This window comes from Nomascus leucogenys, chromosome 17 (genome assembly GCF_006542625.1).
Source record: "Nomascus leucogenys isolate Asia chromosome 17, Asia_NLE_v1, whole genome shotgun sequence".
NCBI classification, from domain to species: Eukaryota; Metazoa; Chordata; class Mammalia; order Primates; family Hylobatidae; genus Nomascus; species Nomascus leucogenys.
Window position 1 is genome coordinate 77,900,955 of NC_044397.1, and position 18,271 is coordinate 77,919,225.

At 52.5% G+C, this 18,271-nt stretch overlaps 1 protein-coding gene across 3 annotated transcripts; it reads right to left on the reverse strand.

Annotated features, from left to right (window-relative positions):
* Positions 1-12,809: 12,809 nt before the first annotated feature.
* Positions 12,810-18,050, reverse strand: EVX1 (even-skipped homeobox 1). 3 transcript variants are annotated; one of them, XM_012496743.2, is made up of 4 exons: positions 17,198-17,799; positions 16,086-16,141; positions 15,288-15,547; positions 12,810-14,704 (listed from the first exon to the last, which is right to left on the reverse strand). In XM_012496743.2, the coding sequence occupies exons 3-4, from the start codon at positions 15,423-15,425 to the stop codon at positions 14,165-14,167; spliced, it is 678 nt and encodes a 225-aa protein (XP_012352197.1). In that variant the 5' UTR covers positions 15,426-15,547; positions 16,086-16,141; positions 17,198-17,799; the 3' UTR covers positions 12,810-14,164. The 3 variants fall into 3 exon arrangements, with proteins under 3 accessions (XP_012352197.1, XP_003270506.2, XP_012352198.1); XM_003270458.4 differs by lacking the exon at positions 16,086-16,141 and having other exon boundaries at positions 17,143-18,050; XM_012496744.2 differs by lacking the exon at positions 16,086-16,141 and having other exon boundaries at positions 17,198-17,901.
* Between the last annotated feature and the right edge of the window lie 221 nt (positions 18,051-18,271).

Genomic DNA, 18,271 nt, shown 5'->3' on the forward strand with positions numbered 1-18,271 from the left:
ACCAAGATTTGTGGTTATATTCAACTCTCCCTTTCTTTTTTCTCTTCCCTCTTTATCTCCTTTGATCTAATGCAGACCTCTCAACTAATACAAGCCTCTGCCTATGGCATCAGGGAGAAGACATCCTTATCAAGATGGCTCTGTTAGTTCAAGAATTACTATGTATGCATTGGATTAAATCTATTTCTTCAAAAAATAAAATGACCTTTTTTCTCTGCAGGAAGTAGAATTACTGGCTCTTTTGCAGGGATATCATGATAGTAGCAGACCTATTCGGGAAGGGCTAAGAGCACTTTCCTGGAATTTTAAAAATTCTCTTTGGAAGTGCCAGACTATTTTTGTACATATTTCTTCCACAGTCACCACTATCCCCAAAGACTCTCTGATCTTAATCCTAATTCCCAAAGGCACCTGGCCAGTTCTGGCCATCTAGATAAGCAACTGGCGGGGCTCTCTAAACGTTTTTTCCCCTAAGGCACACTTAAGTCAACATGCAAGTTTATCTTCTGGAGTCTGCAACCTGAGCTTGCAACTCCTCTTTTGCACTTCCTTCCTGGTAGTTTAGAGGGGTAACATCTAGGTGAAAGTATGCCCGGTTGCCCTGTTTTGTTTTTTGTTTGTTTGTTGGTTTGTTTGTTTGTTTTTTGAGACAGAATCTCGCTCTGTCGCCCAGGCTGGAATGCAGCGGCGTGATCTGGGCTCACTGCAAGCTCTGCCTCCCGGGTTCATGCCATTCTCCTGCCTCAGCCTCCCGAGTAGCTGGGACTACAGGCGCCTGCCACCACGCCCGGCTAATTTTTTGTATTTTTAGTAGAGACGGGGTTTCACCGTGTTAGCCATGATGGTCTCGATCTCCTAACCTCATGATCCACCCGCCTCGGCCTCCCAAAGTGTTGGGATTACAGGCGTGAGCCACCGCGCCCGGTGCCCTGTTTTTCTCAATATTTGCATATCGCTAACTTTGGTTGCTGACCCCAGTGATGTACAACTGAAATGTCCACTTCCACTGAAGTTCCTAGACTGGCCATTAACAAATGCAGCTTTGGGGCCACCACTTTGGGAGGCCGAGGTGGGAGGATCACCTGAGCCCAGGAATTTAAGACTAGCCTGGGGAACACAACAAGACCCCATTGCTACCAAAAAAAAAAAGAAAAGAAAAAAATAATAACTGGACATGGTGGCATGCACCTGTAGTCCCAGCTACTGGGGAGGCTGAGGTGGGAGGCTGAGGTAGGAGGATCACGTGAGCCCAGGATGCCAAGGCTGCAGTGAGCCTTGATCATGACACTGCACTCCAACTTGCGGGACAGAGTGAGACACAGTCTCAAAAAAAAAAAAATGCAGCTTTGGCCTTTGAATCTGGACACATTATCGCAGCCCAAGTGAAAAACAAAAGGCACATAGGGCACCCAGCCTCTCCTCGCCATCAAAATAAGATGAACGGAAGTTGCATATTTCCTGTGTAACATCCTGTGTCTTCTCTAAATCCACTGTAGGCACAAAATGTCCATTTTACTCACAGAAAACTGAAAGACCAATAAAGTGAAGTAGATTGGCTAAACAATTGTTTTTTATTTTGTTTGTTTGTTTGTTTAAGACAGAGTTTTTCGCTCTTGTTGCCCAGGCTGGAGTGCAATGGCGTGATCTCAGTTCACTGCAACCTCTGCTTCCCAGGTTCAAGCGATTCTCCTGCCTCAGCCTCCCAAGTAGCTGGAATTACAGGCATGTGCCCCCAGGCCCGGCTAATTTTTGTATTTTTAGTAGAGACGGGGTTTCACCATGTTGGGCAGGCTGGTCTCGAACTCCTGACCTCAGGTGATCCGCCCGCCTCAGCCTCCCAAAGTGCTGGGATTACAGGTGTAAGCCACCATGCCTGGCCTGCTAAACAATCTTGAATGTTGCTCCTGGCTCTAAAATGTCAGAGTGCCTCCAGTTATGCAGTGTCTCTAAACTACTAAAACTTGGGTTAGTCAATAAATAATCTGAGTGGACCATGTGTATTTAAAGAAAATAAGGAGACCCAGATCCTTTCCCTATGAATCTCAATCTCATGTCAATTACAATTCATTGCATAACTGAGTACCCACCAGGTGCTAGGGCATGCACCTCCTTTCCCTTCTCCAGCTGTTCTCAATTTTCACTGTACATCAGGATCACCTGGGGGAGCTTGGCAAAACACTGATGTTCAGACTGCCCATGCCAAGACTTCAATTGATTTAGGGCAGAGTCTGTTGTAAAAATTAGCCCAAGTGATTCTAACATGGAGCCAACATTGAGCCTTCCATGGCTAAGTCCGTCACCACCACCATGTTCTGTGGCAAATTCCAACAGGCAGAATTTACATAAGTGGCCTCTATTCCCCTTCATACCAGAGAAGGTGAGACTGGGAATTAAGTCATACTGTCAGTCCAGGGGGTAAATGGAAGTTAGGATTAGGGGTAAAGAGTAAGAAAAAGAACAAAGAAGACAGAAGGGAATTAAAATGCTTTGTGCTTATTATCTCATTTAATCATAACCACCACCCCCCAGATAAGCAAACCAAAGCTCAAGGGATTCAACAGTTTACCAGATCACTCAGCCAGTAAGCAACAAAACAAGAATTTAAACCAGCCTCTTACCCCAAAACCTAGGTTCTACTCATGCAACCCTCCTCATCCTGCAAGTCTAACTTCAAGCTCTGGTACCATAAGCAACACTTCCTGTCTTCATTATCAACCAGATGTGAATCTGGGTGCCAGTGGTCACATCCCCCAAGTCCTGTCTCCTTGTGCAATCAATATTTAAAAATGTCTCCTGCTCACATTTGGCCTACTTAGTCTCAAATACTGTATTAGTTAGAATTAGGTTCTACTCCATGGGACAGAAAATACAAAATAAGAGTGGCTCAATTAAGGTAGTTCTTTCTCATGTAAAGGAAGCCCAAAGGTAGGCGGGTCCAGGGGATTCCGCAGCATCAGGGACCTGTGCTGCTTTCATTTTGTCATTCTGCTTTGCTCAATCATGGCTTCCTCCAGGTGCAGGGTAGCTTCTTCAGTTTCATCCAATCTGACTGGTGGTGGTGGCTTATGCTATAATCCCAGCACTTTGGGAGGCCAAAGCAGGAGGATCACTTGAGGCCAGGAGTTGGAGACCAGCCTGGGCAACATAGTGAGGCCTTGTCTCTACTAAAAATTTTTAAAATTAGCCAGGCTTGGTGATGCACACTTGTAGTCCCAGCTACTCAGGAGGCTGAGACAAGAGGATTGCTTGAGCACAGGAGATTGAGGCTGCAGTGAGCTATGATCTTACCACTGTATTCTAGCCTGGGCTACAGAGTAAAACCCAGTCTCAAGAACAAACAAGACAAAAACAACCATAAAAAAAAGATGCTTCTGTAAGCCACACACACTCACCAGTTCCACTTACATTCCAGTGGCCATAACTTAGCCACATGGCCACAGTTAGCCAGCTGGGGAACAAGGCCTTTATTACAGGCGGCCATTTGCCCAGGCAAAAAAGGGGGCTCTTTTACTAAAGAAGAGAGGGACAGGACAGGAACAGTTAAGTCTCAGTCATGGTTTGCTGCCTGGCACTCCAGTCTTCCCCTGTAGGACTGCAGCCCTAACCTGGACACCATCAGCCTCGCAAGTCCAAGAGCCTGATTTACTCACTCTCCTTGCACCAGCTTCTCTTGCCAGTCCCACAGCTTTTCCCTTCACCTCAGACTTCTGCGTAATAATATACCATCAGCTTCTGTGCCTGTTGCTACTGGGCTCCACGGCTCCACCTTCCTAATTGAGAAACCCAGTACCAAAAGCTTATGGAATCAGGACTGAGTCCCTTTAGATGCTGTGCCTTGACCTACTGACCTCCTGACCTCCTGGCCCCCGTGATTTTTTTTTTTTTTTTTTTTTTTGAGACAGGGTATCACTCTGTCGCCCAGGCTGGAATGCAGCCTTGACTTCCTAGATTCAAGCAATCCTCCCACCTCAGCTTCCTGAGTAGCTTTAACTACAGGCATACACTACCATGCTTGACTTATTTTTTTATTTTTATTTTCAGTAGAAATGAGGTCTCACTATGTTGCCCAGGCTGGTTTCGATCTCCTGAACTTAAGGGATCCACCCACCTCGACCTCCCAAAGTGCTGGGACAGGCATGAGCCATCGTGTCTGGCCCTGGTTTCCCATTTTTGAGTCAGCTTTTAGCCAAGTTGATTTTACTTGCTGGGCCAGGCAGGGCTAGAAGCCCTAACCCAGTATCTGACATATCGCCCCCACAGCATTATATTCATGCCATATGGCTTTCCATGACTCCAGCTGAAGCTGTAACTTCATGGGAAAGAAGTTGGGCAGCTAAGTCAGACTGCAACAGAAAGATTCAAGGGCATAGGGTAAGACAGCCTGGACTGGAGTCCTCGATTCCCTCCTTACTAGCTGTGTGACCTTTCTGGGCTTTCCCCTTCATCTCTATTTTTTTTTTTTTTTTTTTTGAGACAGAGTTTTGCTCTTGTTGCCCAGGCTGGAGTGCAATGGCACAATCTCGGCTCACCGCAACCTCCCCCTCCCGAGTTAAAGTAATTCTCCTGCCTCAGCCTCCCGAGAGCTGGGATTATAGGCATGCGCCACCATGCCCGGCTAATTTTGTATTTTTAATAGAGACGGGGTTTCTCCATGTTGGTCAGGCTGGTCCCAAACTCCCAACCTCAGGGGATCCGCCCACCTCGGCCTCCCAAAGTGCTGGGACAGGCATGAGCCACTGCGCCCGGCCTCCCCTTCGTCTCTAAAATAGAAATAACAATTTTTATTTCACATAGTTGTGGTGAGAATCGACATGATCGTGTATGTGGAAATACTCTAAACAGTGTAAAGCTGGCTGGGCACAGTGGCTTATGCTTGTAGTCCCAGCACTTTGGGAGGCTGAGGCGGGCGAATCACTTGAGCCTAGGAGTTCAAGACCAGCCTGGGCAACATGGCAAAACCTGGTCTCTACCAATATATATATATACTAGTTGAGTGTGGTGGCACATGCCTATAGTCCCAGCTACTTAGGAGGCTGAGGCAGGAGGATTGCTTGAGCTCTGAAGGTGAAGGTTGCAGTGATTGGAGATCACATCACTGTACTCCAGCCTGGGTGCTGGGTGACAGAGCAAGTCATTGTCTCAAAAAAAAAAAATGTAAAGCCCACCATAGGAGACAAGGGTCTCCTACTTTCCCTTTTGTCTCTAGGCACCCTCCCCCAGAGTTTTTCAGGATCTCCCATCCTATCCCCTTTCTATTCTGCTTCCTCAGCCTCTTTCCTTGCAGCGGTTACTGTCTTGCCTTTCCTACACTCTTTTTACAGGGCTTTGCAGGAAAAAATGAGAACTGTTGACATAGGAGGGTCTAGATGAAGAAATGGGTGCTCCATTGGATCAGAAGGATCACTCACGCTGATGATCAGAGCAAACAGGTGCTGTCCTAAGCTCTTCATAAATATAAAACCATATAAGCCTCAGAGCTGTTATATAAAAGAGGGTCTGTGGGTAGCAGCCTCTAAGAGAGTCCCCAGTGATCCCTGCCTCCTGGATTTGATGCCTTCTGTAATCCCCTTTCCTTGAGTGTGGGCTGGATCTAGTGACTCACTTCTAACAAAATATAATATGGCACAGTGATGGAAAGTCACTTCCAAGATTAGGTAACCAAAAGAGTGTAGCTTCTGTCTTGGGTGCTTTCTCCCCCAACCACTCTCTCTCTTGCTTACTCAGTCTGAGGAAAGACAGCTGCCACTTTATAAGCTACCCTATAGAGAGGCTCATATGGTAAGGAACAGAGAGAAACCTCTGGCCAACCACCAACAAGGAACCGAAGCCTTCAGCCAAATAGCCCACCAGCAAGGAACTGAATCCTGCCAAACAACCACATGAGTGAGCCGGGAACATATCCTCACCCAGCTGAGGCTTTAGATAAGACCACAACCCCAGTGGAATAGCCTGGAGCCAGGGACACACAGCTAAGCTCACTAGATTCCTGACTCACAGAAACTGAGACATGGTTTAGTGATTTAAGCAGCATTGCCTTCCTTGAGGCTAAATGCCCCATCACCCAGAAGCTTGAAGAGTCCCACCAATCCTGATTGGTGGATTCAGAAAGTAATGTTTCAAAATTAGCTAAAGAGTAAACTTCCTGGGCTGGGCACAGTGGCCCATTCCTGTAATCTCAACACTTTGGGACACCAGGGTGGGAGGGTTTATTCAGCCCAGGAGTTTGAGACCAGCCTGGGTAACACAGCAAGACCTCATCCCTACCCCCCAACCAAAAAAAAAAAAAATTTATCCAGGCATGGTGGCACATGCCTGTGGCCCTTGCTACTCAGGAGACTGAGATGAGAGGATCACTTGAGCCTGGGAGTTTAAGGCTGCAGTGAGCCCTGATTGGGCCATTGCACTCCAGCCTGAGCAACAGAGCAAGACCCCATCTCAAAAAGAAAAAGAGAGAGAGAGAGAGAGAGAGATTCCAACTACTGAAAGAATATATAAACCAAAAATTGGCAATAATAGATGCATGAGACTTGGGCCTCCTAGTCAAATTCTGTAACCCTTACCCTTTTGTTCTCTGCCAAATCACCAGAATTCAGGAGGGGACCTTCTCTCTACTCTCCTACATAGTATCTATGTTAAGGAGCTACTTCCACAGTATTTATCCACTGACTTCCTTGCCAGTTCAACAAGTTCTTCACAACTTTTGTCAATGCCTTTACCTTTCCCTCTATAGTTTCTCTACCCCTGTACATACATACCCATCCTATTCGATTCTCTTTGAAGTTCTTTCTGTTTCATCTTTTGTTATAAAACATTATATTTGAGAATAACAGGGGAATATGAACTGACATTCTGCTCTCAGTTAAAAAATACATACTGCATCATGACTGGCACAGAGTAGGCCCTCAGATATTTGCTAAATAAAATTCTCTTTGACTGCATCCTGCAAGGTTTAGGGGAGACAGAGCATCTTATAAGGTGTTCAGTTCCCTAACTCTGGTGGGAAGCTGGAGAGAAGAAGAAATGCTATACATCATCTACATCAAGCCCCATCTCCTGTCTCTTACACAGTCGAAAAATGAAGCTGGGAGAATAATGTAATAAAAATTCCACAGTGATTTAGGGGCAGAACCCAAACTAGAAGCCACATCTTCTGTCTTCTAATCCAGTGCTGATCCCATGTAGGCACAAGTTGCCAGATGCATGACACGTAAGGACTGGGAGGCAGGGGATGGCCACCCCTCCTCAAAAGGGGGCCTTTGGTTCAGACCCCAGATGCTCCATGTCTGCCCTCCGGCCAACTACTCCGAGGGTTTGACCTCCACACCTCATTGGGGCTGGCTTCTATGTGGATTTTCTGGTTGACATGTGGAAGAGTTAGACCTGTCCTGGCATAGCAAGACACCCTGAAGAGGGAGCCTAGACCTTCCCTCCTCCTCTACCCCAGGGCTCCTTGCAGGCTGTGCTCCCACCTTCCCCCAGGCTTCAGCGAGCCAGGCGGCTCCAGCGCAGGTCTCTGCACCGCGCGGCTTCCGAGCGCCTTGATGAGACGTGTTTAATCTTCCACCCGGATTATTTAACCTCCGCATCCTTGTTAACAAACAGCCATTATTAACGAGATGGTAGACCACATGGGGTGGGTTTGTACAGACAATGAGAGCTCCCTAGGCCTTTCTGCGAGCAAATTCATAATCCTCAGCAACTCAGCCGCCCCGAACCCTCTTACACAGAAAACTGAGTCGAACCCGGTGGTCTGGGCCCTTCCCCACGACCCCCGGTGTTGGAGGCTCCGTCCTCTGCAAACAGAGCTGCATCTCTCCCTTTCTCCCCTGCCTCCCACTCTCGCTCGCTCTCCCAAGGGGTGGCTACAGTGCGTTATAAATTTTACCTTTCCAGTGTGCAGGAGAGGCGAGAGGAGGCTCTGTCCCAGCTCCGGGCCTGCCTGTCCCCGAGGACACCAATTAAACGCACTAATTGGACAGCAATACATCAAAGTCGCTCCCGGGAGCGAGTCCTCAGAGCGCCAGAAATCCGTTAGTTGGGCTTTTGTTTCAAACACAGAAATACAGAGGAAAACACACACACACACACACACACACACACACACACACACACACACACACACACACACACCTCTACGCGGGCAAGAGTAGGGCCCGTGCTGTGCCGCGTGGGCTCCTCTGTCTCCTCGCTCGCTGGGAGCCTCTCCCTCTCCTCTCTTTTGCCGGCTCGGCACATCAAACCATCGTTCCCGCTTCTCTGCTCTGAGTTCACCTCACTTACTTCTCCAAAGAGTGCCGCCTAGAAGGCCCGCTCTTCTGGGACACGCACACTAACAGAGCCAGCGTAGACGCAGCACGCGGTTTTACCCAACAGCGCCAGTTTCGGAAGAAACAAAACCACCTCCCCGCGCACTTCGTTCTGGTCTTTCACTAAACAGGTTGAGGGAGGGCAAGTAGACACCTGGGGGGGCACCTGTTGCCTGGACTCTACTGCACGGGGTCCTCACGAGGCTCCCGGACGCCTGCGGGAGGAGGGCGACGGAGGGGAGCTGGCCTCACCCAGGAGGGGTTATTTCAGGATACAGAAACGGACACTTCGATGGGGGAAGGAAAGGATTCTTCTCTGGGGGAACTAGACGCTGCTCACAGGCCCAAGGGCCCCCAGAGGAGCCGGCCATGGAAAGGGCTCCGGCCCAGAGGGACGTGAAGCGACCGGGGCGCGCTTCCCGTCCCCAAATGGCAAGCGGCTGTGGAAACGAGGTTCTTTCCCCGCCATCGGCTTAGAAGGAAGGCCAAGCCTCCAGAATCCAGAAGCTACCAGCAACCTGTGCTGCGCTCGCAACGAGGCTTCCCGACTTCAGCTACAAAGGCCTCAGCGCCCTGTGGGTCAGACCCAGGCCCGGGGGCACGAGCCCCGTACGGGGAGGGACGGAGACCCGGGCACAAACTGGGACGTCCTGCGGTCAGCGTCCGGGGGCTCGCTGTTCCTCGCCTTGCCCAGCCCGGGCCACACGCGGCCGCTGCCTGCGCGGGGGAGGCGGGAACCCGAAGCCGGCGAGAGCGAGGCCCGGCCCGAGTCGCCACCGCAGCCGCAGCCACAGCCACGGCGCAGGCTGGCGCGCCGGGGACCCTCGGCCTCACCTGGGCCTTGAGGAGGCCAGAAGCGCCCCTAATCCTACAGGGCCGCGCCCGCTCCTTTCCCTCGGGGAGCCAGATTGGAATGGCTGCTTTTGATCCCATTTGTTACCAACCCCGGCATTTGTTTTCCACTTTATAAACGCTTCCCTTTAAGTAATTGTCCCTGTTAACAGCGTATACCTTTCAGCAGCGCTCACTGCGCTATAAATAATCTCGATGAAGATGCAAGGATATGACTTTCACAAGATTGGACAATTGATTCAATCTGTGACCCGCGATGGCGAGTAATATTGGAAGGCTATTTAAACAGATGAAGGCCTAAATTGTCTTGCTTGTATCTGAATTAATTTCTCATTCATCATCATTATGAAGTGATTGGTCTATTCAAGCTCTTCAGCCTGCTGGAACGGAGCGGGATTTAAATGAGATTGTAACACAATTTAAATGCCTGCCGACTTTAACGAGGCCAATTGAGCAGCTGCAATAAATACAAATATTTTTCTAAACAGCCGTGTTTTAAATAATTACTTAATGCTTTCATGTTTAAGTGGCAATCTTTCTCTCCCTCCTGCTCCTGCTCAGAATATCGCATACTTATTTGCTGAAAAGGTGATTTTGGAAACAACTTTGTGTTTCTGTTTGCTTTGTATACAGTAGGATATGTTTTGTGATTGGGTTTTGTTTTGTTTTCTTTTGTCTTTTTCTCAAAGTCAACGTTTCCAGGGTCCCTCAAGCTGGCACAAATGGTGAGCTGAGCCTTAGTTTAACCCTAAAGCAGTCTTCTGTGCTGCCCCCGCAGAGCTTGGGAGGAGGTGAGTGATGGAAGAAATTTGTCGTTTGGATCTGGTCACTTATCCAGACGCAGTTTAGCTGGGTTTTGCAAACGAATCCGTGTTATTGCACTTACAAATGACACCCTGAAGAGTGGCATTGTTTCTGATTTGTTCTGATGACCGTCATCATCTTGAACAAATCAGAATTCCAACATATCCCAAAGGTATCCCTTAGGAAGCTCAATCTGCTAGCAGTTTGGCTTCCTGCAAATCAAAAGGAGTAGGTGGAGGCTGACTGAGGATTTCTTTGTTAGGGAAGGGGCACAGAAAGAGAACTTTGCCATGACAAATGGTGGCAGGATGGTGGAGGAGGGGGTTGGTAATTAGAGAAATGCCAATTTTGTGGCCGCAACCTCCTTTCTCTCCTATCTGTACCCCTACTCCTACTCCTTCCTCTACCATTCTTGGGTGATGGTGTATGGAGAGGATGCTAAGATCCCTGAGAATGCCATCCGTCTGGACACCTTTGGCGGCAACTGTCCACCGCGACACTCACGCTCATTCTCTGGCAGACATATGGTGGCTGGTGTTTCCTCAGTTGGGGAATAATGGAAGCAACCAAGCGGGAGAAGCCTGAGGAACAAAAGAATCTTTTAAACTTTAGTGAAAGGGCAGGGGTTGGGGATGTGGGGGGACACTCGACTTACTGTGAGGACCTGAGCCCCTTTGGGGGTGACTGTCTAAGGCCATGTCCCCCCCGGAAGGCCTAGGGCAAGGAGATGCATTCTGAATCTCTTCTCCCTCAATCCCTGGTCGAGGGAGAGGGACTTCCTGTCTGGAGAGTGTGGGTGCAGGGTTTGAAACTAGGAAGGTGGAGTCAACATAATCACTAAAGAAACCATTCATGGGGCATACCACATTGGGCGACAGGATCAAACTGTAGGACAGAAAAAAAAATAGGGACAAGGATGTAGAAACCAAGTAGTGATTTGCTATGTAACTGAGCAATTTAATGCCATAGTTAGGGAGCTGCTAGCCAGAATCGTTTTGTCTTCAAGGCTCTGCGGAGCTCATCCTCTTTATCCTGTTGTTTAAAATGAGCATTATCCCAAACATATGCAATGCAATCAGTTTGGTCACACTTACAAGAACACGCTTTAATAAGGCAATCAATCACACGCTAACAAGCCAGCAATTGCCGGGGGCCGGTGCACACTCAGGCTGTGGGGTGGCCAGCCTTGCCCAGCTGGGTGAATCTGGGCTGGGCGCTGGACCGCTCTCCCAGGCCCTGCCGGCCGGCCGGGATTGAAGAGCCCTGGGAAAGCGTGAGTTGGGAGTGAGGTGTCAGGCTTCACTGGGGGTTACCTCAGAATCTGTGCCCCAAAACAGGGTGAGAGAAGAGGAAATGGGAGCCCGGAGCTCATAGCTACATCGGCCACTAATAGCTGTGTAGACCTGGAGCCTCCATTTTCCCTCCTGCAAAGTGGAACCGAGATGACGCAAAGCTAAGTAGAGACACTGAGAAAGGTGAAAAATGAAAACAACATCATGCTAGGCCCCGGTCTAGCCTTCTCATTTTACAGATAAGGAGGTTGTGATTGTGAGGAGCAGTACCTTCTTCAAGTCAATTCCCACTTCCTCCCTGCCACTACCCAAATGGAACGTGTCATGCCAGATGGGGTTGCCTGATGCAAGTGGGCTAAGAATGTTTGGGGGGAGAGAGGGAGTGAGAAGTCGTGCCTAGCACCAAACCGCAAACCTTGGCAAAAGGGAAATTTCATTATGAAGTAATGAGTAATTCCTCCTGGCAAGATGTATTGTTATATCTTCCACTTCAATTTGGAGGAAGAGAGGCTCAATTACCCAGAAAATACAGTCAATTAAAGGCTGCTGATTGGACACGAAGCCGGATCATCGATCTTGTACTTTCCAATATCGCTGCAGACACCTCATTTTCCCTCCCTATTAACTGAAAATACGCCTGGCATTAAGGCAACCCGCAGCCCATTTACCTGTCGCAAGCAATCTCTGCCCAATGTGGAGCAACTGCAAAATTTACCGGGATTTGGCACCCAGGAGCTTTTGGCTGCAGGGGAGGGGGTGCTGGAAACCTCAGGCCACAATTTGCTTGGGAGGGCACCCGCTACTGTGTGCAGGAGGATTTGCTGTGGAACCCAAGGAGGGAGGAGGGCATTTGAGGAGTCTCTATGTGCTGGCAAAGACAGTGGCAGAGGACCCCTCGTGTCTATGCAATCCAGAGCCTCCTGGACTCCCAGAAGGCACCCATTTCTCCCCTGCTTGAGTGGAACTCCACAACCAGCCACATTTGTCTCTCCTGTGGAGGGTGCAGGTGCAGGCTGGAAGGTAGCTGCTGAGCGCTGCCTTTCCTCTTGTCCTAACCCCTCAGAATCCCACCCTCAAGATGACTTCCAGTATAAGGACAATTCAGACCAAGATGATCCCAACCAAGGAGCCTTCCTCCCTGCTGTCCTCCACCCTCAAGTGCAGGCCCAGTTTGACCAGAAACCTCAGCTCTCTGCAGTACTCAGGCTCTACTGCCACTGCCCCACTCACCTTCCCTTTGGGCTGGGGTGGAGGCAGGTTGCTCAGAGACCACAACCTGGGTCCCCTTTCAGTTGCTCAACGGATTGGAACAACTGGAGAAGAAACCACAGGGGTGGGCCCCTGGCAGCACTCTGCTTCCACTTTACCCAGGAAGGGCTCCCAACATACCCAAAATTAAGGAAACATGCACCCCAGGGCAGCTTGGAGCCTGCCTTCACCTCCATGCAATGGCTGTTTTCCTTCCCTACTCAAACCCATGGTGGCTGAACTAGCAATTTTAAAAGTCAGTTAAGAGCTGCCTGCTGCCACAAAAACTAAAATGCTAAGGTGAGAATTATGTCCAGCTTTTATTGCAATGTGGTTAACAAATCATAACAGCAAGTTCTTTGGGCTTCAAAGGAAAACCCCAAACCAAACCAAATTCATTCCCTACAGGAAGAACCACTCCCTCTCAGTCAGGGTGAAGCTTACATTGGGGTTACACATTCTCCTCTTCCTCAAAAACTGGCTGCAAGGATGAGTGTGGAGTGAGGATTTGGGAGTGGCTCCAAACAAACCCTGGTGGAGGCCACAGACAGGGTCCCCAGAAGGGACAGAAGGCTCCCACTGGTACCTGAAAGTCAAGCTCCAGTGGTAGCTTGGGAAGAAAATGAGAGAAAGTTGTAAAATGCCCAGTGCAAAGGGTAGGGCCAGAAAGTTCCTGGTGAAGTGAAGGTGAACAAGCAAAGGATGAAAATTGCCTCTAATTTACCGCCAGATACTGAGAGAGGGAGGTGAAGTTCCCACTCCCTAAGCTCTTCCCTGGGCGCCTTGTTAACAGCTCAGCTCTGGGGTCAGTGGCCAGCTCCATGGTGATCATTATTACACATTCAACATTCACAAACCCTCCTCGCACACATCACTTGCTAATCAGGGTATGTGCTGGGCCCAGGGAAAAAAGGCTTGGCCTCATAGAATCGGCAAAGGACTCCTGGGGCATCTGCAGCCTCCCTGGCCAACAAAAAAGTGGCGGCAGGGAGAGATGGAGCCGCAAGTCGAGAGGTGTCACAAAGCTGAGAATGAGGAAAGAGATCAGGTGCTGGCAGACGCCAGACCCAGAAGATGCTGTGTAGTCGAGGCTCCAGGTTCCATGCCAAGGGGCCGGATTCTCCCTGGTAGTAAATCGTCTCTCACTCTCTCCTCCAAATGACTGGTATGTTGCCATCCACCAGCCCCTTATCATGCCTTGGAAAAGCTGGCAAAGATTAATCTCTACCTGCTCTGCATACACAGCATTTTGTTCAGAGAGACAGCAATTTCCCTTTCCAGTGCTTGGGCCTTGGCTAGGGAGAGGGGGCCCGGTGAGAAGGGAGTGTGAGGTGGAGGGTGAGGGGCCGAGGGGCTGGATATTGGTTGCTGTCGCTGCTAAGTTTTGTTTAGCTTTGGAGCTACAGCCTCGACCCTGGTGGGGGGCGGTGGGTCCGGAGGCCGCCGCAGAGGAAGGTCTCTCAACCTCTGCTTCCCTATCCCCACTCCTGTCCCCCAAAGGCGCCAGCCACCGCCACTTCCTAGGCTTTCCAATTCTTGCGGCGGGATCCCGCTGGTCCTTTTCCGCCCTCTCCTCTCCCCTCAGGAGCGAGGCTGGCTGAGTCCCGGGGCCGGGGGGTGACCCCACGGGCATCATGGAGACGGCAGCCGGCCAGCGGCCCCTTATCTAGTGAGGGGCACCTCCTCCCTCTGGTCCAGCGCGACCGAGGAGGCCTTGCTGAGCACCGAGGGCGCGAAGGTGAGGAAGGAGTCCGAGCGGGAGGTGGAGGCACAGGTGAAGTCCGAGGCGGCGGCAGCCCGGGGCGCCAGCCCGTTGGCCGGGCCGCTGTGACAGGCGAGGCAGGAGCAGGGGCCGCCGGCAGAGGCGCCCAGTCCGTGCGCGGGCCCGGGGTAGAGCGGCGGGTGGCGGAAGGCGCACAGCAGTTCGGGCCGCGGGTAGGGCTGCGACAGCACGCGGAACGTGTCGAGCGGGCGCAGCGGGCCGCTGAAGGGCGAGGCGGCGGCGGAGGCGGCGGATGCGGCGCCCAGGCCCACCGGCGAGTAATAGGGCAGGGGCAGGTGCGATGGGAAGGGGTAGGGCAGGCCGCCCGCGGCCGCCGCATGGCTCATCATGTAAGTGTAGAAGGCGGGGTCCGCCGGGTGCGGCCACGTCATGGCCAGGCGCTGCCGCTTGTCCTTCATGCGCCGGTTCTGGAACCACACCTGGGGAGAAGAGCGGAGCAGGTTCGGCAGCTGGACTCGGCCCGATGCTCAGAGGCCAGTAGTCTGTCTGGTCCCGCTCCGGGGACAGTGTTCGCAGGGCAGGAAGAGCCAAAGCAGACACCAGCTGGGTAGAGACCGACCCCACCACCACCACCTGGAGCTGGAATCCCTCCGAGAGAGGTTTGGGGAGTGACTCCAGCCCGCTCCCTCCTTCCCTCTGCCCAGGTGGCCAGGCCCCCGGGGTGCCAGAGGCCAGTGTGTGTATGGGAGGAGCAGCGAGAGGACATGGACTCAATTGGTCTGCGGCCGCAGACAGCGAGTCCCCAGAAACTTCCTTGTCACCCGCACAGGCACTCTATCCCCTTCCCCCACTCCCGCCCCTTGTCTATTTAACCAGGAAAGGGACAGTCAACCACATGGCAGCAATGCCTGCCTAGGAGCTGTCACGAGGGTCAATCTGCACGCGCCGGGCAGGGAGACCCCAGGCCCAGATTCCTGGCCTGCGTTTTAGGGAGTGGGCAGTTGGTATTTACTTCCCGCTAAATAGGTGCACACCCGCCTCCCCAGCCTGGACCCCGCATACCTTGATGGTGGTTTCCGGCAGGTTTAGGGCGGCCGCCAGCTCACATCTCCGCGGCCTGGATACGTAGTTCTCCCGATAGAATTCCTTCTCCAGCCGCGCAATCTGCTCTCGGGTGAAGGCGGTGCGGTAACGACGCATCTGGTCACTGGCGCTGCACGCCAGGGTGCCTTGCGAGCCGCCTCCACCACCGCCGCCGCCGTTGCTCTTGGGGGTCTCGCTCCCTCCGTTCGGACTGCCGACCAGCGCCTCGGAGCCGGACCCTGCACAGCGAGTCCAGAGCACAGGCGTGTATAGACACAGACACACAAACGCCATTGAAGTGGGGCTGTAGGCCTAAGGTGGGAGGGTGATTTGGGAAGGGACACCCTGTCAGCCACCTCAGTAACTGTTTCTGCTAGGGTACTGTGGCCTCTGGGGAACCCAAGAAGGGAAGATAAGGGCCTGCCCTTGATTGGGTAGGTAGAGGTCTTTGGGGAGGCCTTCCCTTCCTCTAAGGAATCCTGGGTACAGGGATTCCCAGCCGCCCTTCCCACCTGCCCTGGAGCATAGGTGAGCTTTCTGCCTCCCGTTGGCAGGGGTGGGCAAGGGTGTGCACTTCTGACAGGCACAGGAGTTGAGATGCACCTTTGTGCCAGAGCGTTGTAAACTCTAGGTCAAGTGCATTGTAGTATGCTTGGCATTCAGAGTTTCCTTGCTCTTATGTGTGCCAGGCTGCCAGAACAGGTGTGGGAATGTGTACTAGGTTCCGTGTATTGCAGGGCTGGAGTGAGAATGCATGTCGAGTATCTTATTTATTACCTTAGTATATGTGAGTGGAGTGCAGGTTGTTCTGAGGGCAGGTTATGGGAAGGAGGCTGGGTGAAATCGGTGATAAGATAGTAAGTGGTAGGTGCAGGTATTCAACAAGGTGTTGGCTGCCAAGGCCAGGGGGTGGTCTTTCTTCCCGTCCAGGCTCTTTCCACCCACTCCTGCAGTTCTGTGGAGGAGTGTCTGCTGGTGGGCTCCCCTCTCCTCCCCCCCAACCCACGCCCAGTTTTCCACCCCCTTCTGGGGAGGTGATTGTTGGCACAGAGGGAAACTCCCTTCCGGGCTATCCACCCCCTTCCCACTAGCCTTTGGTGGGGAGGGGTTCTCCAGTTAAACCAGCCCCCCTTTGGGCCTACCTCTGAGAAGGGTGGGGCTCCAGCCCCCTGCAGCTCCTTTTCCTTTGGGTGGAGAAGTGGGACTAGGAAGGAAAGGGGAAGGGGGGAGGACCCGATCTCTGCCTTTTCAAATGCAACCGGAGACCAAAGGCAATTAGACCATTGGGACCATTTCCGACCTGGCGCCGCCAAGCCCGGGAAGTGACAAGGTAATTTGGACCTCTGACCGACGTGCAAACTGGTCGGAGGGCTGCAGCACCCGGGCTGCCCAAGTGGGCCGCAATTTTACGGTCCTTTATGGACTCCTGGCTTCCGCGCCTCCATGCCTCTTACACCCCGCCAGCCACAAACTGCCCGGACCGGCGTTTAATCTTGCCCTCGCCTGGGGAAAGTGTCTTCCCCGAGCAGTTGAAGCATTCCCCAAGCAGTTGAAACACTGGGTGCTTGGGGTGAGCTTTGAATCCCCCAAGTCCAGGACTTGCATCCGCCCCCTCCGCACCCCGCACTCAAGGCACTGCTGTCACCCTCAGTCCCGCCAATGCCAGAACACAGTAGGAGACCCCCGCCAGAACGCAGATAGCAGGGAGAGTTGCTCAGGTGGGTCCCCCCAGCTATCCTGCCCTAAGGGAAGGGAGTGTCTTCCTCCTGGCCTGCGCCGAAGTGAAGGGTGGGCGCAGTGGGAGGCCCGGGGAGCGGAGGGGCGCGGTGGCTACCTTTGCTGTGCTGGTACTCGGCGTTCCCGGTGGCGCAGTCCGGGGTGCAGCTCACCTCGATTTCTTCATAGAAATCCGACTCGGTGTCCGAGCTACTGGGTTGCCCCTGGCCGGAGAGGCTGTCGACTGAGGGGGCCGGGGGTCCCGGGCCGAGCATGGCCGCCCCGGCTACCCGGGGCTCGGCGCCCGGCCCCGCCGCGCTTCCTGCTAGTCCATCTACCGGCTCCTCCTCCCGGCCTCCCCCGCCGCGCTCCCGGGTGGCCGGAGGGACGGCCCGAGGGCTCAGGCAACCACGGGGCACCATCTTCTCAGGCGGCTCCGGCAGCGGGCTGCCCACGGCTTCGGACAAATTTGAGACTCTCTTGCCAACCAGAGTGCCAAGCTGACCCCCATCCAGAAACACAACCATGTCCTTTCGGCTCTCCATCCCGGGGCTCTCCGGTGGGGGAGGGGAAAGCCCCAAGTGAGCTCCTAACCCCGGCTCCCTGGGTCTCCAACGGCCGGACAGATCTTGGTTGCAAGAGGGAGAAAGAGAGGCTGGGTGCCTGGGACGGCGCGGAGCGGCTGGAGCGCGGTCTGGACCGCGACCGCGGCGGTGGCGGTGGGGAGCTAGGGTCACCTTGTGAAGCGAGCGCTCCTCTGTGCCGCACCGCCTCTGGGAGGAAGCCCCATTGCCCTCTTCTTTCTAAGCTGTCATCCTCCTGCTGCAATCGTCATTACAGTACTGCTGGTGACGCCACTCGGCGAGCGCAAGTGGATAAATAGAAACGTCTGCCACAGCGAAGATGAAAGGAAACCCGCAGCTAATGGCTCGGCAGTGATGCGCCAGGTGTGGGCCTCGCTCGAATGGGGAGGAGAGTGTGAAAACAGACAGAGAGACACACACACTGAGAGAGGGAGACACCCAGGCAGAGGGGATGCAAATGGAATTCCGCAGAAAGAAAAGAGAGCTTAACGTGCGCGGCGAGTTCCGCAGGGGCAGCGGGACTCGGTAATTAAATACGCTTTTGATTTTTTCTTTTATTGTTGTTTTGACTTTTGTTTTCTTAACTTGGTGCCTTGATCTAACACCGATGAAAGAATCCATAACTGCATTTTAGAAGTGTGAAACCTGGCTTACAAGCCTCAA